Here is a 25,136-nt window from a genome sequence, read left to right on the forward strand (position 1 = left end):
AGGTGCCAGTTGAATCCTCAGGTCTGTAGACCTTGTGATAGGGTTCTTTAAATCCTTCTGCCAGTTCTTGAAATGACCATAGGCAAGTAATTTAATTCAGTCTTCTGTCACTGGAGGTAGTCAAGAAGGATTTAAGGATTTATATGCAATAAATAAGAAACATCCTTTAGAGTTTTATCTGCATAAGCTCTAAAGGTAGAAGAGGTGAGGTGAGAGTTGAGCGTTTTCACTCATTCTTGACAATTTTCAGCTCCAGAGATTTAGTAAATTCTTTTATTAACTTCTGTGTAGCGATCAAACTTTCTTAGTTTTTGGTGCCATAACATCATGAATACTTTCATTCTCTAAAGTTTTGGAAATTGTGATTGCTTAGCATGCTGTTCTTATTCTTGTTTTTTACTATTTTGGGTTACAATAGACCTTCACAAAGCCCTGTGAGTACTTTTATAGATTATTTTAGGGAAATGTAGATTATTAATGTTTTATTAAGTTCAGGTAAATTGAACTAAGTGAAACTAACATAGTAAATAGTTGTAATAGTTATTGCCCCAAAACTTCATGGCTTAAAACATCACACATTTATAGTTTAAGTCAAGAATTCAAGAGTAGCTTAGCTGGGTGGTTCTGGCCAGAGACTGTCATGAAGTTTGCAGTCAGGATGGCCAAGGGGCCAGGTCTCTGGACAGGAGCTGGAGAGTTTGCGCCATTTATGGCTTGCTCATTTGGCTGCTGAAAAGAAGCCTCAGTTCCTTAATGGCTGTTTGCAGAAGGATTCAGTTCCTTATTGGCCTTTTCATAGGATTCCCAGACTGTCCTTGTCACCTGGCAGCTAGCTTCCCCAGAGGGAGTGATGCTAAGAGGGAGCAAGGAGGAAGCTACAGATGCCTTTTTCCACATGGTTTCAGAAGTCCCAAGCAGCCATCAAGTCTGCCACATTTTATTTGTTAGAAGCAAGTCACTAAGTCCACATGCAGGGGGATTGGAATTAGGCTCCACCTTTTGGAGGGAAGAATTTAAAGGAATTTGTGGACATATTTTTAAACCACTGCAATGATAGACACTAATGTATATTTAGCAAAGACATGTAATTGGCAGCGACCAAATTTGTACTTATTTCTATGTTTTTTAGTGATATTCTAGTTAAAACAGTTGTTTCTGCTGCTATATATATGTTCCTTAAAATTCTCATGTTCTCCAGAATTGTAAATTAAAAATAAAAGGGTTTATGTGAAGATGGAATTGAGGAAAGGCAGGACTCCAACTCCATGCATCTTCGTAACCAAAATACACACAAAAAAAAATAATAATATTGGGCATGTGAGGAGATAACCTGGACAGCCTAGGCAGGCAGCTTGGTGTGGCTGGGAGTTGAGTTACCTGAGGGAATATTAAAAATGCCAAATAAAAGAGGAGAGGAAATGCTAGCTTATGGGTATTGAAACAGTGCATTTACTATGCGCTTTTTCCTTTTTGAAAGTTACAATTCTTCTCTCATTATTCTAGCTCCCCTTGCCTAGAGGAAACCCTTATGAACCAACACAACTTGCATATGGTACTGACATCATTCATCTATTCATGATCATATGTGAGCTAATTGGTATTAATGAAACATATGGTAGCAGAACAGACTGTAGTTTCCCTTAAATAAATATTTCTCTTCTAGTCACATTTATTAATTTATTTAATAACATTTTCTACTGATAAGACAAAAGTAGACTTCAATTTCAAAAGCTCCTGATCAAAATTCTATGTTAGTAACATGCAAATTAGTGATTATTTGCTGTATGCTCTCCCTGCTCCCCCAATTTTAATTCTGTCATCTCGTAGAACGCCATTTAAGTGTAGACTTCAGAGTGCAGAAGAGCAGAGAAGAAAAAAGAAATGAGCAATACTTAGACTCTTATTTCAAATGACGGAGGGGTTTGTCTGAGCATCATAATGATTGCTGCCCTTGGATCCAGAGCTGTGCTGACAGAGGGCTCGTCAAAACAGAATGCTGGGCTGCACGCCTACGGTTCTGAGTCAGCAGTTCCTGGACGAGACCTGAGAGTGTGCCTTTCTAATATCTTTCCAGGGGACCCTACTGTTCCTGGTTCTGGGACCCCACTTGTAGACCCACCGAGTCTGAAGTAATAACCTGCCCTACTCCCAGTTGAGTCAACACAGAAGGCTATTTTATTGAGAATTCTCAGTCAGGATTTTTTCCGTGAGAGTAGCTCTACTCAGTTCTCTTAGTTATGTCTGTTAAGGATCAAGTTCTCATATTTGTGGCACAGTTAGAGATATTAATGAACTATGCGTTATTGCTCTATTTACATTTGTTTTCAAAAGATAGTATAGTGACACCCAATTTAACTGGAAGCGAATTATTCAGAAGCCTGAACTACTTAGATTAATACTAACAAGTATGGAAGTCATGAAGGACCTCTGAGTGGAGGGAAAGACCACAGAGTTCAGTCCTTTACTTTGAAAAAGGCTTGAGAGCTAACTTTAGGCCTGTTGTTTTAGGGCTGAAAGTTAATAAGGCAGGAAATTTGAAATTTCTTATATACTTATTACAGTCACTAATTGGAAAAGAATAGCAGAGGAACTGTGTTAGTACTGAAGTTTGGAGCTATATTTGGACAAGGGCAGGTAGCTCTTCCAGTCCACTGGTCCAACAGGGCTTCTCCGAATTTCTGAATATAGTAATACATAGATATCAGCACTTTGAATAAAAAAAATAAATGAATAGTAGGTATTAGAAAGAGTTACATTTAAAAATCTGGCCCTTTGTTCCAGCCAAGATGTAGTAACAGGGACTGCATTTGTTCTCTCACTTGAAATAACTGAAAATCAGATGAAATATGTAAAACAGCTTTCAGACATTGGGCATCAGATAGCACAGGATGCAGAATCCCACAATAAATGCACTCCAGAAGAGAGGGGAAACAAATGAGAAGAATCCTTCAACCGTACCACTTGACTGACGGGAGAGAGTTCCAGGCTGCTGTTGCAGAGAGGAGGAGCACTGAAGGAGCCTGTTATGCACCCCGAGTTCAGGAGACAGCGCTGGGAGTCCACTGAGGCTAGGCCGCTTTAGTATACTGAGCAGAGAGCTGAAGAGAAAAAGAGTTGCTCAGAGAGACAGCCCTGGAGATGTTCAAGGAGTCATCAGTGAGCCTTCAGCTGAGCAGTAATCAGTGCCTGTATGTGAGGGAACTATCCAAGGCTGAGCGAAGAAAACCACAGAAAAGGAGCAGAGGGAACAAACCTTGAAGCTCACACAGGCCCTGGAATAGTTCATGTTCCTACCAGCCAGAGTAGAAAATCTGGTAATTTACAGGGTATCAGAATACTCAGCAGAGTATTGCTTGCTAATATTACTGTTAGCTTGAGGCTTATGGCTGCTCAGGTCTTACATATGACAAATCTTAGAAAGCAAGCCTCGTAAGAGCTGAGCTGTTTCCAACTAACTTAACTGTTCCAGAACAAAACTCCATAATATTTATAGAAAAATGAAAAACATCCAGCACTCGACAAATTCATGATGACTGGCATCCAAACAAAAATTACCAGGTATGTAAAGAAGCAGGAAAATGTGACCCATAATAAGGAGAAAACTCAGTGATACCTATGATACAGTTAGTTGACAAGGACATTTAAACAACAGTTATAATTATACTTCATATATTCATGAAGGTAAAAGAAAGCATGAGTAGATTAAGGAGAGACATGTCAGATACATAGTTATGCGTGCAGTGTGTGCGGTGTGTGTGTGCACTTCTAGAGATGAAAAGTACACTGGATGGAGTTAATGATAGATTAAATCCTGCAAAATAAAAGATTAGTGAACCTGAAACCACAATATACCAGACTTTGTGGAATGCAGCTAAAGCAGTGCTTAGAAGGAAGTTTATATAGTACTTAAGTGCCTGTTTAGAAAAAAAGAAAAGCTTCAAATCAGTGACTGCAGTTTCCACCTTAAGAAAGTAGGAAAAAAAGAGCATAAATTAATCTCAAAATTAGTAAAAGAAGCCATAATGATAAGGACAGAAATAAATGAAACCATAAACAGAAAAACAATAGAGAATAAAACCGAAAGGTGGTTTTTTGAGAAGCTTAATAAAATTGGTAATCTTCTAACCAGACTGATCAAGAAAAGATGGGAGAATCAGATTACCCGTATCAGGTGATAGCACTGTAGATTCTATAAATATTAAAAGGGTAATAAGGAAATATTGTGAACAACTTTATGCCAACTGTATGACAACCTACATGAAATGGACAGACAGACTTCTTGAAGATAAAACTACAAAAGCTTACTCAAGAAGAAATAAATAATGGAATAGCCCTAACTCTAGTAAAGAAAATGAAATTATAGTTTAACACCATCCCTCCCTTCCTTCCTTCCTCCTCCCCTCTGACGCACACCCCAAAAACAACCCAGAAAAACAACAAGACTCCAGGTCCAGATGGCTTCACTGGCGAATCCTACCAAATGTTTAAGGAACAAATAATACCACTTTCATCCAAACTCTTCCAGAAAAGAGGAAAGAATACTTCAGTTCAGTCTATGAGACCAGCCTTACCCTGACACCAAAGCCAGAAAAATACATGAAAAGAGAAAAGCATAATCTGAAATCCCTCATGAATATAAATGTAATAATTATTAACAGAGTTTTAGCGATTTGAATCCAATGTATATAAAAATGACAGTAGATCATGACTAAGTGCAATTTATCCTGGAATGCAAGACTGGAATGCAAAAGTTTAACATTTAAGAACCAGCTGGATTTATCATGATCATTTCAACAAATGGCAGAGCAGCAGTTTGAATAATGTCAGCATCCCTTTCTGATTAAGAAAGTAAACAACTTAGCAAGTTCGGAATAGAAGGGAACTTCTCAGCTTGACAAAAGGCATCAGCGAGAAACAGACAGTTAATAGTCTTTTTAATGGTGAAAAACTGAATACTATCCCCCTAAGATTAGGAAAAAGGAAATCGCCCTAAGATTAAGATTGTATGGAAGGTTCTAGCTAGTGTAGTGAAGCAAGAAAAAGACATAAAAGGCACCCAAATTGCAATGGAAGAAATAAAACAGTAATTTTTCACAAAGGAGGACTCATGCTACCTGATTTCAAGGGTAATTATAAAGAGTCAGTAGTCAAGATAGTTTAATATTAGTTGAAGATACACAAATAGATGAGAGGAGCAGGAATACTCAAGAAATTGACCCAGCCAGCTATGGTCAGTAGAGTTTTGATATGGGTGCCAGAGCACTTTAGTGGGAATGGATAATCTTTGCAACAGATAGTTCTAGAATAATTTAGATGGCTGTTTGTCAAAAAATATAAACAAAAACCCTCTATTTCTTGCTATGTATAAAAATGAACTCGAATTTAATCATAGACCTAAATGAAACAATTAAAACTATAAAATTTCTAGAAGAAAACAAAATCTAAGTGACCTCGAGTTTATCAGAGTCCTTAAATACAACACAAAAAGCATTAATTATAAAAGATAAATAATTGGATTTTATTAAAATTGAAATTTTGCTTTCCCAAAGTACTGTCAATAAAATTAAAAAGCAAGCCTGACTGGGGGAAAATATTTGCAAGTTATGTATCTGACAAAGGACTTGTATTCAGAATATAGGAGGAACTCAATCCAATTAAAGCTGAACAAAAGGCTTGAATTGGTTACCTCAGCAAAGAACATCTGTGTATCACAGATAAGCTCTTGAGAAGATGATCAGCATCATTAATCATTAGGGGAAGGCACATTAAATATAATGAAGTACCACCACATGCGCTCTAGGACAACTAAAGTGTTGGCAAGGAGTTGGCACTAGAACTCTCCTGCTGCACTGGTGATGGGGATGTAAAATGCCACAACCCAGCCGTGCCAGTCCTGTGTATTTACTCAAGAGAAATAACAGCATATGTCCACACATGAACTTGTACACCAATCAATCAAAATGGGCAAAAAGTTGGAAACAATCCAAATCTTCACCAGCAGTTGAATGGTTAAACAAACTATGGTATATTCATACAATGGAATACTACTCAGCAGTAAAAAAAAAAAAGAACAAACTCCTGGCATACTAAACAGCATGGACAAAAAGTAACAAAAAGCAGATCAGCAGTTGCCTGAGTATGGGAGGGACTAGGTCGGGGTGAAGGGAGAGGGAGAGATCGCAACAGGCACAAGGAAACTGTTGGCAGTGATCAGTGTGCTCATGTTCCAGCGATGGATTTCCCGGGGCGAGGGGGCGGGGGCGGTGCCAAGTGAGTAAGAGAGAGAAAATGTATGTTATAAATCACCTGTTGTGATCAGGTCTCTCTCTTAGCTCAAAATACTTGCTTTTGTTGTCTGTCTTTCCTCCTGGATCATGTAAGAAATTCCTTAAACTTATAGGGAATTAGAGTAACATTTCTAGACTAAAAGTTATCACAACTGATCCCACTTTAAACTGGCAGGCATTAGTTACTTCGGTGTTGTCAATATTTATTAGAGCATAGGGCAGTTGGAATTTCTCTGAAGAGAGGAGTTTGAGGATTGGTAGGGAAATCTAAAATAATTCCTTAGGTCATAGAATAAGGAAGTGTAAAGAAGGGTGCACCTGGGTGGTTGCCCAGGCACATTTTGCTCCTTCATCTCCTATTTTTTCAGAGCCCAGTTAGTGCCCCTCCAGAGACCTCAGAGTTCCCAGGGTGTGTCTGATCTGGAACACCCAGGGAGGGAACAGACAAGGGTATTGAAATTCGGTCAGAACAAAACAAGGCAGAGTTGATTCAGACTGGGATGTTTAGGGCTTTCCAAGGACAGACCGATCTCACCAGTAGGCTCCAGGGCTATTCAAAAGGCTCCTTGCGAATTTTTCTAACTAGGGAATAAAAAGCCTGTCTCTGTTGACGTCTCCCTACTTTTCTCTTATGTATCCCTTCTAGTCTTAGTCCTTTCTGTCCGATGATTTTGCTCTGGGCTTTCTCCAGGGTTTTAGTGGAGTTGGAAAATTGAAGGGTGTTCCTCATGTATCCCTGTTGTCCTTTGCTTCAGTCTCTAATTACGAAGTGACAGGTTAATAAGCATCCTTGAAGCCGATTTCTGATGTGGCTGAATAAAACATCTGTTTTTTTGTACACATACACACACATACAGAGAGACAGAGACAGAGCGTGTGTGTGTGTGCGCACGCGTGTGTGCGTGCGTGTGTGTGTGTGTGTGTGTGTTAATCAGCAGTTCTCCCATTTAGTCGGTAGGCCTTGTCTGCATGTCATTCTGCCAAAGTCATTTCTAGCAGGGAAATGGAGACTTTTCAGATCTTTCTCAGCTCTTTGCCTCTGAGTCTCAGTGTGTCTCTCTCTGTGTTCCTTCTAAGAGTCACAAGCACCACAGCACACCATCCTTCATAGATTGGTGTTAAGTTTATCTTTGTGGACTTAGCCTTTGGTTATAGAGTAATATTTTCTTGTTAGAAAAGTCATTCTTTGTCTCCTTAATAGTAAATATACATTGAATATCTATAGGAGGAAGAATATCAGCAGTTAATTCCGTTAAAACTGGTAGTTTGATTAAATACGAGATCTTGAATGTTATTATTCTACCTCAGTCTGTTATGTTTTCTTCTTAGTGTATTTAAAATAACTCTAGCCATTTGTAAAAGTCTTATATCTTTCTTAGTGTAAAATTAAATTACGAAGGATATAGAAGAAAGTAAAACTCGAGTTATAACAGAGGAATTAAAACGCTCTTTCCTTGGGTTTTTCAGGAAGAAGCTCTTCTATACCTAATATTAAAATGTGTGTGTGGAGTAGGTGCGGCAGTTTTTACCATGATTGCATTACTGCAGTTCTCAGATTCCTTCAAGTATAAACTGGATTATTTCCCTATAATTATTCGCTGTTGTCTGGGTAATTTATCTGGTATGCCAAAGAGTAGAAAAGGCCCATTTCTTTAATACTTACCCTGTTTACTCGTGTTTGTTTCAGGAAAACCTCACAGCACCGGTAGCTCTGAACGGATTCAGCTCTCAGGAATGTACAATGTCCGTAAAGGCAAAATGCAGTTGCCAGTGAACCGGTGGACCAGACGCCAAGTCATCCTGTGTGGCACCTGCCTAATAGTATCGTCCGTGAAAGACAGCTTGACCGGAAAGATGCATGTTCTGCCACTCATTGGTGGGAAAGTAAGTGTAAAACAAACAAAATATCAACAGGTTTCCTAGCATCATTAAGGAGCTTACTTTGAGCCTTTTCTGTGGGTAGATGGTTTTTGACTCATCTAAGGTCTTGTTCGTTTCCTGTTCTACTCTACCAGTGAGCATTATTGATTGGTGGACTTGTGGAAAATAACAATGCCATTAGCTCACGTGAGGCCCTGGTGATCCTTGCTTCACTTACCTACAGGACTGAAAATAGAGCAACTAGAATTTCAATGTTGTATTTTTGGCTACAGATGATAAATTATTACTTATGAGTAAACATCTTTTGATATCTTGAGCATGTTTTGTCGTATAATATAATGATCCTTAAGTCCATCACCTTAGGATCATTCAAGCATGCTTATTGAAGGTTAGACTCTCTAGCACGAATCTTTGATCCCACTTTGCTATACCTCTCTGTATTTAGTGACCAGTGGGGTTAGCATTTTTAGTTTATCACTATAGCTAGTCATAGTTTCTGAGCCCGAAATGTTATTCATTTTGGAGAAAACCTGCGATACAGCTGATAGCTATATCTGACATTTACTGGCTGCTTTTATTTGGGCATGTTAACAATTTTATTCCCATTATCTATGAAATAGAACCAGATTGCTTGGGGAATGATTTTTTTTTTTTTTTTTGCCAGATTTATTTAACTTCCCAAGTGTTGGTAGGGAGGGGTATCATTACCATAATTATATGTCAGTATTTCCTGATTTTTAAATGATATGGTAATCTGTTAATAAACGGGGAGGCAAATTTGGGTGAAGAGTAGGGAGGGGTATCATTACCGTAATTATATGTCAGTATTTCCTGATTTTTAAATGATATGGTAATCTGTTAATAAACGGGGAGGCAAATTTGGGTGAAGAAATGGATTTTTGGAAATTGGGGGCATAGTAAAGAAATATTTTCTTTACTATTTTACTGCCCTGAATGGGCATGAGAAAGAAGGCAGGTTGTGGAGAATATAGAGAGGAAAAATAAGAAACCAGTTTTTGTTAAAGTAAAATTATTTTTTAATTGGCAAATGTTTGATCAGCTGGTTCCAGGGATTAGAAATGAACCAGGTAAGACCAGATGTGTGAAATAGCAGATGGTTGTTCACCTGCTATGTAGCAAAGTATTCTTCATTCATAAATTTAAACTGGTTTTTCTTAACTAGTAACTAGCCCATGTCAGTTCTTATCCTCCTCTGCTATTACACATTCTAATCCTAAGAGGACTAATACTTGATCATTTTAAAAAATAGATTTTGGCCAGGCTGCAAGGTATATTTAGATATATTTCAGTCATCCATTTTGAAACCATTGCTTCTTTTGTCTGAACATTGAAGAATTAGCGTTATTTTATTACTGAAGAGTTGTTCTTTGGATAGACTACTGAAAATTTAATCAATGTTATTACTCCCATAGGTCATCATTAAAAATGTGTATTTAATGTTTGATGCCTTGTTAGGTCAGCAATCTGTTTCTTTCTCTGTGATGTTAGGGATTTGCATAGGCAAATTTAATGTAACTATTTATTAAATATCCTGTGTGAGGAAGCCGCTTTGCTTGGCATCCTAGAAATATTAAGATGGATAAGTCACCATCCCTGCCTTTGAATAGCTTATAATTTACTGTCCAGATGAAAGATGGACACAATAAAATCTGCTCTCAGAGAGGTGCAAAAAAGTAGTGTGGAGGAGTAGTGGAAGGAGATATTATATTCTGTGGGAGGAATTAGAATTTTGCGGTGAAGGAGATAGCAATTATTGTAGAACTTGAAGGGTGAAAATTTTATGGACATAGGAAGGAGCCGCTCAGAAAGATTATTGTGCTCAGAGAAGCAGAGGCAGGAAAGCAGTGGAATGTTCAGATAAGGTCAGAAGATCCAGTTATAATTAGCATTTTCATTCAGAGCTAGAGACTTGTCCTGTTTCCCAGGCCTATTATTGGATGGACTTTACCATTCAGTGAATTGAAAGTTAATAGCTTTCTTTCCTCACGGACAAACCTTGTAAAACCTGTTTTGCACTATGCCTTTAAAAATAATCGAGTATGTTGAAAATTAAGTCTTTTAAAACCCATTGACCAAGTTAGGAAAAAAATAAATTTACTCTTTGCACAATGAGTTTTCATTAATGTTTGTTCCTTTTTCATTCTGTTCTGTTGTTAAAGGAAAAACTGAGAGTAGATGGGTTTTTAAATTTTTATTTTTAAAATTTATATAAGGAAGAGCTAGAAACGAGGTGTTAGATTGGTCATAACCTAGCCGTAATTATTGTGATAATCAAATTTAACATACCACTTGAGCATCATCATTAGTTTACACTTTCAACTGTAGAATTCCAAATATGAAGTTAAATAAAGCTCTCTTAAAATTTAATTGTTGAAAAAGTATTTGTGCAATGGATTTTTTTATTGGTTGCGAACTTATTGTGTTATATTTAATTTGTCCTTTAGAATTTAACATAGATTTTTAGATAACTTACTTTAATTAATATTTTTAATATTCGTTAAATTATGATGCATAACAAACTGAATAACCGTTTCCCTACTACTACTCAATTTCGGAACGATAGCAGTGTCAATACCAGTGTTTCCACTTGTGTCCTCTTTACTGCTGCTTCATTACGTCCCCCACCCAGTATCCACTGTCCTAGAATCTGTATCCATTGTTTTCTTACTTAAATAAGTTTTATCATGTAATTATGTTGTGCTTGATTTTGATCTGAATAAAAATGGTATCATACCATGTGTGGTCTTCTGTGAGTGAATTTTTTCACTCAATATTATGTTTCATAATAAGATTGTATGTTGCTTGCTATATGTGGTTTTCATTTCTGTATAATGTTCCAGTCTGAATATTATAAATTCCCATAATTTTTAAAGTAATTTTCTTGTTGATGGACATTCGGGTTGCTTCTAGTTTTTCGTTATTATAAATAATGCTGTTGAAATAGCCTTATGTCGATATGCCTCCTAGTATGCAAGTAGTTTTTTAGGGCGATAGTTCTCAGCTAGATTTACTGTGCCCGAAGGGGAATTTAGTAACATGCGGCAATGTTTTAATTGCCAAATGATTCAACAGACAGCATACCTAATGTAATGTAATAGTTAATAGTTAATGTAAACTAAGTTATGCTGTGGTAACAAATTCCCCAGAGCTCAGTGACTTATCATAACAGTTATTTCTCATTCACACTACATGTCCATTGTGGATTGGTGGAGACTTCTTTTTTCACATAGTTGTTCGGGGACCCAGCCTGATGGAGGCTCTGCTCTCTTCTAACGTTTGGATCAGGCAGCCTTCCTTTGTCGCTTAGGCAGGGGAAGAGGTAACTGCAAGGTTATTAAAGCTCCTGTATATTTGGAGCAGAAGTGACACCACTTTTGCCCACGGCTCATTTGCCATAGCTAGTGATACGACTCTACCTTAATTGCAAGGGGTCTGGAAAGTGGAGAAGTAGGTAGAATGTATGGTTAATACCAGTGTCTTTGCTGCAAAGGGACACCGTTGGCATTTATAGGACAGGGGCTCAGAGTAAAAAGTATTAGATGTGCAGTGACGAACTGTTCAATCCAAAATTCCTGTAGTGACGTCCTTGAGAAACAAGGTTTGCTCTTGAATACAAACCTAGGAGTACATTTATTAGGCTATAGAGCATGTGCACATTTACTTTTACAAAGTCATATCAACTTGTTTTCCAAAAATTGTTTGGCACCAATTTACACGCATATCAGTATACAAGTGTTTTGGTTTCTCTACATCTTCACCAAGCTTTATTGAAGTATAATTGACCTACAATAAACTGCACATTTTGATTACATTTTGATAACTGCATACTGATAGCTATATATACTCATTAAACCATCACCACAATCAAGACAGTAATCATATCACTCCAAAAGTCTCCTTGTGCTCTTCTGTAACCCTCCCCTTTCACCCTTTTCTTCTTTTCCCCGAGAAACCACTGACTTGATTTCTGTCAATATAGATTAGTTTAAATGGCATTTAAAAAAATTACATTTTCTCTATAATATATAGAAATTTTCTCTATAATATATAATATATAGAAATACAGTTGATTTATGAGTATTGATTTTATATCCAGTCATCTCGCTAAATTTTATTCTAACATGTTTATAGATTCTTTGGAGTTTACTATGTAGCTAATCATGTCATATTCAAAGGATGACAATATTATTTCTTCCTTAATACATTTCTTATTGTAATGGCCAGGACTCTAGTAAGGTATTGCATAGAAACAGCTGATACTTGCCTTATCAATGATTTTAAAGTGATTGTTATCTTACCGACTTTGAAATTCGCCTTAGATGTCTGATAAATATCCTGTGTCAGCTTAAGAGAGTTATTTGTGCTCTCACTTTGCTAAGAGTTTTTATCATGAATGATTAATGGGTGGCGAATGTTATCAAATGCTTTCTTTGCAACTGTGGAGATGATCATAGAGTTTTCTTCTTAATCTGTTAGTGTGAGTAATGATTTTATAGTTCCAATAATGTTAAACCATCTTTTCTTTCCTGAGGTAAATCCAACTTGTTCTTGGTATATATTTTGTTCCGTGTTACTGAATTTCGTTGTAGCATTTTGTTCAAGGTAAGTGTCCGTAATTGAAATTAGCCTGTCACTTTCCTTTCTCTTACTGCTCAGCTTTGTTTTTTGTTATACTGGCCTTATATAATAGGTTGGAGTATTTTTCTTCGTTTTTTGTTTGGTGGATGAGTTTGCACAAATTCGGAATGACCTGTTTCTTGTAACTTTGGTAAAACTCACCAATAAAACCATGTAGGCCCACTATCTTCTTGAGAGTTTTTAGAAAAAAAAATTCGTTAAATTTCCTAAATGGTTATAGGACTTTTGTTTTTTCCTTGATTTTGTGTTGGTAAAATATATTTTTCTAAAAATTTGTCACAGCATTGTTTAAAACAGTCTTTGAATATTTGCTTAATCTGTAGTCATGTCTCCCTTTTCATTGTTAATATTATTTATATCTGTCTTTAGTTGATAATCATTGATGAATATCAGTTGATACCCAATTTTGTTAGCCTTTGCCAAGAATCAATGTTTTGCTTTGTTAATTAATGTTAGTGCTCTCTGTTGTATATTTGGTTTTCATTTCATTGATTTCTACTTATTGAATAGAAACAGTTGAATTGAATAGAAACATTCTACTTGAGTTTATTCAGTTTTTGGTTTTGGTAATTTTCCCCCTAAGTTCTTGAGATACATGCCGATCAAATTAATTTTCTGCCTTCTTTCTAATACAAGTATTTAAAATTATAAATTTCCCTCTATGTACTGCTTTTGTTACATTCCAGAAATTTTGATGTGTATTTTTTTAATGGTTTAGTTCTAAGAATAGCTAAATTTTGGTTATGATTTTTTCCCTTTGTGAATCATTTTGAAGTGCGTTATTTTCTAAGTATACTTGGATTTTAGGTTGATTATTTTTTTATTATTGACTTTTAACTTAATTGCATTTTGGTTCAGTAAATTTGTGTGACACTGATGTTTTTGAAAATTTTTTATGCTTTGTGAGTTAGTTCGTGTCATTTTTGTGAATAAAGCATAGGAGTCTGTGTGATATCATGTTACTTTATTGTTTGGACTTTTCCTCCTTATGGAGAAATTACTTGGAGTGGAAATTTGAATTGACTATATCATTACATTATTAGGACTTGAAAGTTCTCATGGTAGGGTTTTATTTTAGATTAATCTCAATTTCACATTAATTTTTTAAAAACTGATTTAACATGCTTGAAGAGCTCTTAAAAAAAAAAAAGCTTATAATTCAAGTCCCTTGAATAAAAATCCACCCGAAGTAAAAATTCTTAAGTAAAATATTAAGTAAAAATCCCCCCAAGAAATAAAAAGAATCCCAACACTATTGTGAGGATATAGAAAGAGAAGAAAGGGAGTCTGTTCTAACTTTAAACAGGAAGAAGAGAATTTCACTCTTGTGGGGAAATCTAATGAAGATAAAACTCTCTTTTTTTATTTCCTTATAACTCAGACTGGTTGGTCAGACTCAGTAACTGAAACGTATTAAGTAATAAGAGAAACATATATAAGGAAAGATGCAAATTGGTGCAGGCTCACTGATCTAATGTATAGTTAATGAACTGTGTAAGTGATTCTGCTTTCTGACTTGTTTTTGTCTTTCTTTCTTTGTTTTTACAGGTAGAAGAAGTGAAAAAGCACCAGCACTGTTTAGCATTTAGCTCCTCTGGACCCCAAAGCCAGACTTACTACATTTGCTTTGATACATTCACAGAGTATTTAAGGTGGCTTCGACAAGTCTCTAAGGTGAGCACTTACCCAAGAATTCTGTTCAACTTCTAGTTGGCTAAAAAGTTGCTTTCTGTTTTAACAGTTCCACAATATAGTTATACACTCAAAAATTTTTTTTCAGATCTTGCCAGTACTTAGCAATTTTTTGTTTTTTAAGAGCTCATTTTGGTTGAGAAGTTACTTTAAAAATTGTGTTTTGTTTACCAGGTTTTGTTTATATTTTTTAAAAATTCAGCGGGTAGATGGCATTACTATCTTAATGTTATATAAGAAATATGAGATTTAAGACTAGTTAAGGGACTGGCCCAGGGTAGGACAACTGTAAAACCACAAAATACCCAGAGAATTGTCACAAATTTCCTCTATTCTTCTATTTTTTCTTACAATAGTCTCATTTTACGCCATCTGCCTTTCACTTGTTCAGCTTCTGCCTTTTGAGTGGTTTAATTTTTTTCATCTTAATTTTGACCATTTTATAGTCATCTGATTAAATAAGATCATTTAATGACCCATAAAACAATATACCTCGTGTGTATGCGTGTAAAATAGAAACCAGAATAGCATGATAAACAAGATAAATGCTAGTATTTCGGGTACTGTGGGTGAGGATATTTTTATATCACATTTATAGAATTATGTGTAAAATGGGTGGATTACAGTGCATTGTGCCTTGGTTTTGGATGTGTTTATGAAATGATGAAACCTCTCTAGGGTGAAAAACCATTACCATGGAATTTGCTTTCATATTTTTGAATTTATAATCCAAATTTCTTATCCCAGTTCAGTATGATTCATACTGCTGTGTAATATAATTATCTGTCAAGTGAATGAATAGGAAATAACTTTGTAAAACAGTTAACAGAAAATTAGAGAATGATATCGAGAAAGTCTTTTTGAAATATTGATTGCATTAGAATTAGCAGGTAAAGACTTTGTTCTCTGATGATGCAATATACTAAGGAACAGTATTTTCTCCTCCTTTTAGAGAAGAAGCAGTGGGCAGAGTTTAGGTTGATAGGACTTAGAATTTCTCCCAATCTAAAAGGCAAATGGAGGTTCTAAATGTCCCAGGCAGCACCCCCTACTAGAGAAAATGGGAAAGATGACTCGTCTCCTTCAGACTTGCATGTAGAATTATGATATTAGATGCAATAAGTACATCTAGTTGTTTCAAAATTACTCTTGTGCTTGCAAATGTGAGGAGATAAGTATTAAATAATATTGTGCTTTTATTTTTAAGTGGTTGTATGTAGGCCAATAAAATTATGGCCAATACTCTGCTTTTATTCAAAATAAAATGCTCAACTATGGTCCAAGTGCAATAAATTTCTTTCGATATGGAGCTGTTGATTTTTAAAAGTTTTTATTTTAGAATAATTTTCTGTTTACAGAAAAGTTACAAAGATGGTATAGAGTTTTTCCATGTACCCTTCACTTTTTTTCCCAAGCATATTACCACAGTATATTAGTCAAAACTGAGAAACCAACATTAGTATATTCCTCTGAATTAAACTCCAGAATTTATTTTGCCTTTACTAGTTTTTCCATTGATGACTTCTTTCTATTCCAGGATCTAATCCAGGGTATCACATTGCATTTGGTTGTCATGTCTCCTTTGTCTCCCCTGGCCTGTGACAGTTTTTCAGTCTTTTTGTGTTTTTCATGATCTTGGCAGTTTTGAGGAGTACTGGCCAGATATTTTTTATAGAATGTCTTGATCTTTCAGACCAAATGCAGTGTAATAGTCAGCTGCTTTACATTCTTTTTAAAATAAATCAGAGGCATAAATTCTTAATCAGCGATAAGGATGTAAATAAAGTATATGTAAATTATTAAGTTTACCAATGACAGTTTGTTTTGATTCAAACAATAATAAAAAGATTAATAGGTATTGTGTTTAATAGTCTTATATATTAAACATCCTCACAAATGACAAGTCAGTGTTCTAAAGCCAACAAGTATTTATTAAGCACCTTCTGTATGTCAGATATGTGTTTTATACACTGGAATACAGCAAAGAACAAGTCTAATTCCCCTCTCTTGGTAGGGTTTACATTCGAGAGACAGTAAATAATATCAAATAATACAAGGTGATATGACAGAGAATGACGGGGAAGAAATAACTCTTTCTAAGGAGGGAACATTTAAACCAGAACTTCACTGAAAGAAATGTCCGATTATTTGAAGATCTGGTGGGAGGAGCTTCCCAGGCAGTGGAAGAAGATAATGTGAACGCCCTAAGACTGAAGTTAGGGAAGTTAGTGAAGTTAGGGAAGGCCAGGAGTCTTAGGTTATAGAACAGGATAAAGAGTCTGGATTTTATTATTGGCATAATGGCAAGTCATTAAAGAGTTTTCTTCCAGAAAGTTACCTGATCTGACATTGGCTGTTGTGTGGAGAATGGATTGTGGAGGGCAAGGATAGAAGCAGAGAGGCCTGACCGGCAAGAGGCTCTTATGTATTCTAGGCAGGAGGTGAGGGTAGAAATGGAGAGAAGGGGATACGTGTGTTTTGGGACATGTTTTGGAGATTGAGTAACAGGATTACTGATAAATTACATATAGAGCATGAGGAAAAGGGAGAAATAGAGAATGGCTTCTAGGATCTTACTTTGAATACTGAGTAAATTACAGCCTCAGTCAGAAATCATAGCACTAATTATACTCTTACATTTGCGCCTTTAAAACTATAGCAAAGTACGGTTCTTAACTTCAGAGAGCTTTCTGTTCCTAGAGAGGCAGCAGAGAGGTGAAATGCAAGAGGTAGATTACGAAGTATCTCTTAAGTAGGGCATGGCAAATGTCAATTTCCAACTTGTTGCTGGTGATCGTGAATGTCAGCTGTTAGCTTCCTTAGTACTTCTTCCTGTCGCCAGTTGGCTAATATGCCATCTCCAGGGTCTAATAGGATAGGGTCTCTATAACAAGGCTCTCTGAGTATCCAAACCATGAACAGATTTAGACATCAGACCTCTCATAGGAGAAGGTGGAAGATTGGGGCAGGAGGGGTGGGGGGGATGAATTGTGACACAGGAGAACATGATGGTGACAGGATGAGGGAGAGGAATGTTGATGCAAGTTTCCCATTCCACTGATAATTGTATTGCTGTTAGAAAGCATTTGATAGGTATGTGCTGAAATGTAACGTAGCTATATAAAGAAGACATACACATAGACATACACAACAAGACTGCAGCTTATATTTCACATTGACAGCAAGTGTGGGCGAGTGCTTCCAGGAGGAAGGAGGGACTTTGAGTTAATGACCTTAGACTGCTAGTAATAAGTAGTTAACTAGCAGTGAACTAGAACCTTAACCTCCTCTACCTTCAGAAAAAAAGGCTTTGAATATTTGAAGAAGTAGAATGGTATTGGGATAGTGATTTTCAAAGTAAGGCAGATATGGATTCTCCTATTCACTGATTGTATGAGTGTATCAAAATTTCTAAACTTTAAGCTTTTTCTTTTGATAAAGGGAGTAATTATAGTACTTACTTCTTAGGGTTTGTGTGAAATACGCATGCGATGGACTTACACTGGTACACTCTGTGTGTGTGTGTGTGTGTGTGTGTGTACCTCTGCACACATGTGAGTAACTGACTACATATGTAAATAAATGAAATTTATTTACAGCCATCATTCCTCTTGTCATTACTGGTTGGCCAGACAGTCTCTTTCTAAGTATCAGTTTTTATGTTTATTTTAAGCAGATAAAGGCACACATATGCTTAGTTTATTTGAACCAGAGACCTGCTGCTGCTATTAGCAACCGCAGCAGCCTTTTGGGGTAAATTAATTAAGGATGGCAGACAATGGGGAGAAAGAAGATTTCTTCCTGAAAAGTCAGAGTTGGGAACTAAGGGCAAACATTTTAGTAAAAGTATCTTCCCTTTTCCAATCTTAAAAGCCAGATATACAAAACTTTTGTTTTAGCTATGGTTAGTGAATTAAAGGGGAAATGAATTTTAAGGGACTGATTAAAGAGATTAGAGTTTAGAGAAGAAATAATGAGAGAATTCCTATATAAAATATGGCCACATTTTCTTTAAATTTTGAATATTTTAGATAATCCTATGATAGTATCTTTCTTTAATCCAGCATCTGGAGAGTAGTTTGGGGCTGCTAGAAAGAGGATGAGAACCTCGCTCCATTTGGGAACATGTGCTTATGGGAAATTTGAAGTGGCAAATGCTGAGTATTGTGAGCCATTTCTGCTTCCAGCTTCCTTCCACTTTCCATTGTCATCTATTCTTCCTCATATGTAAGTATTAGGAAATTATATAGTTTAGTCACACCCAGGGTTACTGTGGAAAATGTTTCCTTTTCTTCATATTGAGAAACAAAACGTTCACAGAATGGATTGAGTTTACATCCTGGTGTTTAAATGAAGATTCATTTTGATAAGGATTTGAAAGAAAACCAAAAAAAGAAATAGCTGAGTTTCTGATTTTTAATGACCACCCCACCCTTATGCGAGTAAAAGGACAAAAAGAACTATATTCCAATGGTTTTTAAATTAAAATGAATTAGATAATTAATTTAAAGGAAAATTTATTTATTTTCAGTTTATGCTTTTGAATTTTAGCTACAAGGGAAATATTAATCTTTTTTCAGTTTGTTTCATTTGATTGGGGAAATTTTTAATATAAAAGGTTATTAATTAGATATTTTCTATCAAGATGGGTTCTTGTATACTTATTATTTTTTAAATTTAATCTTAGCCTTTAGTATTGCTTGCCAAAATAATACCCGTCAGTCCTTTTTGAGTTTTTTTTTTTAGGAGGAGGGATGAGGTGGTTTTAGTAGTAGATACTGTGGAGGAAATAGCTCCTTTGGGAGGCTTACAATATTGATTGTAAAGTCATCCCTAAAATATTAATGGATGACGTGCTTTAAAAATTCAGTAAACATCCTATTGATGCAGTGTGGAAAAGGGCTCTTGTTTGCTCAACATGGGTACCAGTATCCATGTTTTCAGCGTGGTTGGAGGAGTGATGATGTACGAATGCCAAGGGTAGCTAAGAGAAGAAAGGAACTGCAGCACACACGCACACGCGACCCAGCTTCCACAGTTATCAGCCAGTCGTGCGTGCGTGTGTGTGTGTGTATCTCATTATAAATTTATGCCTCATAAGGCCACTTAGCTTGTCCATGTGTCTCTCTCTTGTTGATCAGTGGCTGACATGCAGGTAGTTGCTGGTGGCTATGGCTATCACAATGATTATCTCTCCTGCTGTCTTTCTTTCATTGTTAACCACAGTACTTTAATTCTAGGCCATCTTTTTTTTTTTTTTTTTAAGTCACTGCCATGAACTTTGGTTGTCATGATGTGTTGGGTTCACTCTTAAAATGCATAGTGTCAGTAAATCAAGGTCATATTTCGTGCTGAGTTACAGATATGTGAAATAAAGAATAAATATCACCCTTTAAATAAGATATATGGTGAGTCACAATTGAACTTTTGCATTCATGTGCTTTAAAAGTCTTTTATTGTCCAGATTTTACTCAGCGAGTACTTCACTAGCCACTTGAGTCAAATCATTATAGTATAATTGGTTTGAGGTTTTCAACATATGAATTGATGTCATTAGATGTAGTTTTAAGGAACCATTTAAGATTACTTAGTCATGTTTTGCACATATTTTGCCTCTTAATTTGAAGTGTAGTTTAGGGAGTATGCTGCTTTTTTGTCGACATGGTTTGTAACCTGCCTTAGGCATTATGCTGTATTTGGTTACGTGGAGATTATAATGGTTATAACGGTAAAGAGGCTTTGCTCTGTACAGTTCTGCGAGGAGTCCAGGGCTTAATAGGGCATTTTTTGGAAACCCTCATTTCACATTTTATACTCATCCTTTAGATAAAGATTCAGAGCCATTAACCAAGGATAGTCTAGCAAGTCTATGGTAGAATCTGAAATAGAACTGAGGGCCTGAGTAACATGGATTTTAGCTTATGAAATGTCACCCTCATCCCAAGAACCCAAGAACATTGTCTTTATATCAATTCTGTAGTGAAGATATAAGAAAAATTTGGAAATTCAGTATATGAGTTATTTGGGTACAGGAAGACTTCAGGAGGTAATGAGCAGGCAAGCTGAGTCTTGAAGGATGACTAGGAGTTCACCAGAAAGTCAAGAGGGAAAGGGCATTTCAAGGACAGGTAAAGTGTATAAAAAGGCCACAACTGTGTAAGAGTTAAAAAATGTAGTCACAGATGTCTGAGCAGTGTGTGAAAAACAGAAAAAAATAGAATCTAGATAAAGTAAAAAGTGCTGGCCAGTCTAGATTTTTTCATGCTAGTTCCTTTTCATTTTCTTGGGGAAATTTAATTATGTTACCAAATATTATAACTAACTTTCAAATATATAGATTTCAAATAATAGATTTGTTACATAAAAATTCACATTATGGAATCTTTCCTTATTACTGATACAAACAGCAGTTTATGAAATTAGGGTACTTTAATGTAGCCTTGTGAGGTAGGTGCTCAGAACAACTCTGAGAGGCTGAGCCTTACAACATGTACTGCATTATCATCTCTGTTTGCAGGTGAGGAAACTGAGGTGTAAACCGAGGTAAAAAGCTTTATACAGGAAGTTCTGCTGCCTTGCTTTTTTCCTTTAATTCTACTTTCAGTACTTTCCTGTGGCCTGAAGGGACAAAACAAACCACTATTCAGATAACAAGTGAGATTTACCAAAAATGTCAGAAGTATTTCATATACATAGTTGTCAGCAGAATCCACAGCTCAGTAGTGGAATAAAAGTGGTTTCATACAAGCAGCCTATTGAATAGGGTACGCTGCTGAGGACACTTGAGCATAGCCACTGTACACTGACCTTCGATCTCCTTAAATGATGACCAAGAGGTATTTAAGAAGTCTGAAATGCCTTCTGAGTCATCCAAGGTGGATTAAATTAGTTTCAGTGTTGAGTGGACTACAGTGTCCAGGTGTTCAAGAACTAGTCAAGTCTTGCTATATCAGGAACTTAGCATATAAGACTAACTAGATCTCTGTATCCAGTCGTGTTATACTTTGAAGTTGAATCATTGTAATTTGAAAATTTTCATTTCCATGATATATTTATTTAACCCTTATGTTTATAATGCAGAGTATTGAATTTTCTACAACTATTCTGAAGAGTTAAACATCTTCTACCCAGTGGTGTGATTGATAATTTTATAGAGTAAAGAATAGTGGAATAATTGAAAAAAATATCCATGTACTCTCTATGTTAAACGTACTGGATCTTGTATATTAGACTTGGAACTTAAACATCTAGGTTTTTGTATTTTGAATACAAAACAAGCAGCTTATTTCTAATGGTAGAATCATTTAAGTGTGTATTTATATTATTTCTTTTAATAGAAAGTTAGAAGGTAAGTTTTCGGCAGCTAGCTGTCATTTCCCTTCTTTGTCAGGGCGATGCCGCTCTTGGGGGAAGCTGCGAGGATGGACCTCAGAGGCAGGCTCAGGGAGCAACGTTCAGAAGAGCTTGTTTACACGTATTTTGCCAATAAGGAAATGAGGAAGGAACTCTGAGTTCAGATTTGATCTCCACCCAAGCCGAGCTCTATTTTTTTTGTTGTTACTGAGAAACACAATGGGGTTTATGTGTGTGGAGGGGAGATAACTATTAGAGTGACACAGTTGATGCTTCTGGAAACCCGTTGGTGCCATCTCTTCTGGGCTTTTTACAGTTGCTTCTGACTCAGAGAGTGAGGTGCCAGGCCTGTGTTCCCAGCTCAGGCTGCGGAGTGAGCTTGCAGGACAAATGCAGCTCTCTGCCTGCTCCCTGCGGTGACGCGCAGGTCTCTGCACAGGTGCCTGGGAACACCCACCCATTTCGTCGGGCGAAGGGACTGTCAGTGCTGGTGATGTTGCTGGGAGCCCTGAGGTTTGTCATCTGCGCTGTGGGCTCTCATTGCCATTTCACATAGACTCTTAAATTGTAGTTGTTTAGGTGCCTGTGTCCTCAAGAGACCAAGCTTTTGAAGACAAGAAGTGCACCTCTTCAGCACCAAGTACAGTGCCTGGTTCATACAAGCAAATGATAAATGTTGAAAGATTCACACATCCCCATCCCTCCCACGCCCTTGGCCCAGTGAGGCTGGGATGCCCAGGAGGAGCTCTTACTCTAAACTCAGCGCTGTTTGGTCCTCATCGTCATATAACAGTGAGCCAGGCGTTTTGTTTGTTTTTCTTGTTCTTCTCCAGCCTGTAGCTCTCTCCATACTTTTTTTTCCCTTGGGCCTCTCAATTATGTTTTAACTGGTACCTTATAGTCTTAGTAAGCCCTCCTTCCCTGAATGATTGTGCCCTCATAGAATCCCATCTCTCATTTTTGCCTACTAATGATAGCCTCTCCATGCTGCCCGTTGTTTGTCTTCATTGATTTGTCATTTCATTACATCTGGTGATTTAGAATGTCATGTAAATTTGCATATTTTATTTCTTAGGGGTTTTTGGGGCATATCATTTAGGGCAAAGAAATATTAAGACATTATAAATTTCAGGTAGAATTTACTAAGTCCAAAATTGGCAGCTTGATGTGCTCCTATTAGGACATTATTAATATATCTATTACAATTAATTTTATAGGAATTTTCTGCATCTGTTAAATATATTTTATAAAATAGTAATTAGTAAAAGTTCAAGAAGTAAGTTGACGTTGTGCAATGATGTTAGAGCACCAGGTTATGACAATAAGGACAAGTTAAGGCATTTCCTATGTCTGTAGAATTTTTTTAAAAGAAATGATTGCATGTTGTGGAGCAGTGAGAATTTGTTAAAATTGGAAATTTTAGTTTGATATAAAATATTATAAAACTTTCTTGATAAGGATGAAATGGAAAATAAGTAAAGTTATTAGAATGCTTAGCTAATAAAGATTAATAAACTCATTCTAAATTTATAGACTCCTTCCCCATTTTGGGGGAAGGGGGTGAGAATTAAAACTAGGTCAGTTGAGGTTAAGAATTTTTGCAGAGGTCTCATAAACTCCCCAGAGACTATCCCTGTAGCCAGGGCATAATTTCCCAAGCCACTAAAGGCTACACCAGAGCAATTAATGACTCATAATGCCAATCTACGCCAGTCTTTTACTTTATACAAGCAAAATTATTTGTGCTATTTCAGCTGCTTTGACCAAGACTTTCAGAGTCATTTTGCTTAATTTGAACATGCCGTGCACATAATAAGAATAAATACCACTATTAGGGATAAATACCACTTTACTGAAGTATAGTGGGACAAAAAAAAAATCACATGAATATTATTCTGAACTTTTCCTTTGCCTATGAAAGATGATTGTCCACTAAGTGAACATGAAGAATAATGGGAGTAATGTAGAGTACAGTTCTGTTGCAAGGGAAGATGTTAATTTTGAAAGCATGGTGACGATAGGTTAGGAATAGGACAGATATATTGGTTTAGAAATGCAACTCAACTAGAGTCAGAGCAGAAACTTTTTTTTTTTAACGTAAATGTCCTAAGGGTTGACAAAGAAACAGGTGAAGAAAGTGCTAAGCTGAGTAGCATGTTAGAAATGTATGGAAGCCCAGTAGGTAATCTGAAAGGGTTGTCTTTCATATTATCGTTTATTTTTACCCTGCAGTGTTCTTTGTGAAATATTTTGAGGGCCAAATGAACTTTATTCATACATGTTTACAAGTCATTCGGAAAAGAAGACAGCCTGAGTAGCTGGTTCATTTTAATGTTTCTCCCAGAGTCTATAAGATAGGTTCATGGGGGGAAAATCTCATTTAATTTACTAACTCTAAATTTAGTAAATCTTTAAAAAGAGTTTTGTTGTTAAGACCGACTAGTACTGACTTCCTAAGCAACAGTTGCCTTGTACTTTTCTTCCTGAGCAAGTTCATCGATGATCAGTGAGCTGCATGGCTAGAGCAATGTTCTGCCTTTGTCTGGTTGAGTTCAGTCTGTGTAACTGCCCAGCGTGGCAAGAGCAGTGGCCCGTGCTGTTCTTTTCTTGTCTTATAGGTTTCTGGTGCTCGTAGCTGTGGTTGTTGGTCTAGGGATACTTGGTCTGCAGAGTCTCTCCTGAGCTTTTAACATGAGAACATTTTATTTACAGCAGCTTGTTTCGTTGATCGGGGTAGGTACTGTTTATTCCACTTTAGACATAGAAAAACCGAAGGACAGATAGGTGACGTGACTTACCCAGGGTTGCATGGCTAAGAAGTGCCCTGTGTATTGTTACAACTGTGCCCTTTCTTCTGTATATCGAGCTGCTTGGGTCTCAGCTCTGTCTTCATTGTCTCGAGCTTTGGGAGTGTAATAGACATACAGTTGTTTTTGCCAAAAGCATTTTACATTCTGATGTGAAATCCTTTAGAAGTTATTTTTTATAACAAAGATTTGAGGTGATTTCTGCCTGTACCTATTTCTTTCATTTTCTTTTCAAATTTCTGTAGCCTTTTAAATGTTTCCTGTAACCTTTTAAAATTCAGTTAGGTACTCACCAGATAGCATCATCACTACCTAGAACTGTGTGAGATAGGAGTGAGCCAAGCCCATGATGTCAAGGAACAGTGCCCCACGGGACTCCCCCCATTCCCTAAAGTCTGTATGTGGTCGGCTGCTAGTCTCCTCTGCTTCTCTGGGAGGACTCCTGTCCATCACCACC

The 25,136-nt window shown here is 36.5% G+C and overlaps 1 protein-coding gene across 1 annotated transcript in view; it reads left to right on the forward strand.

Annotated features, from left to right (window-relative positions):
- PHLPP1 (PH domain and leucine rich repeat protein phosphatase 1) overlaps positions 1-25,136 on the forward strand; it is a gene marked incomplete at its 5' end in the record, with an annotated part of 165,210 nt that overhangs the window by 67,608 nt on the left and 72,466 nt on the right. The window contains 2 exons of the mRNA XM_006913756.2: positions 7,975-8,171; positions 14,376-14,501. Coding sequence (XP_006913818.2) covers positions 7,975-8,171; positions 14,376-14,501 — 323 coding nt within the window. The remainder of the gene's footprint in view (positions 1-7,974; positions 8,172-14,375; positions 14,502-25,136) is intronic.

This window comes from Pteropus alecto, unplaced genomic scaffold, assembly GCF_000325575.1.
Source record: "Pteropus alecto unplaced genomic scaffold, ASM32557v1 scaffold14, whole genome shotgun sequence".
NCBI classification, from domain to species: domain Eukaryota; kingdom Metazoa; phylum Chordata; class Mammalia; order Chiroptera; family Pteropodidae; genus Pteropus; species Pteropus alecto.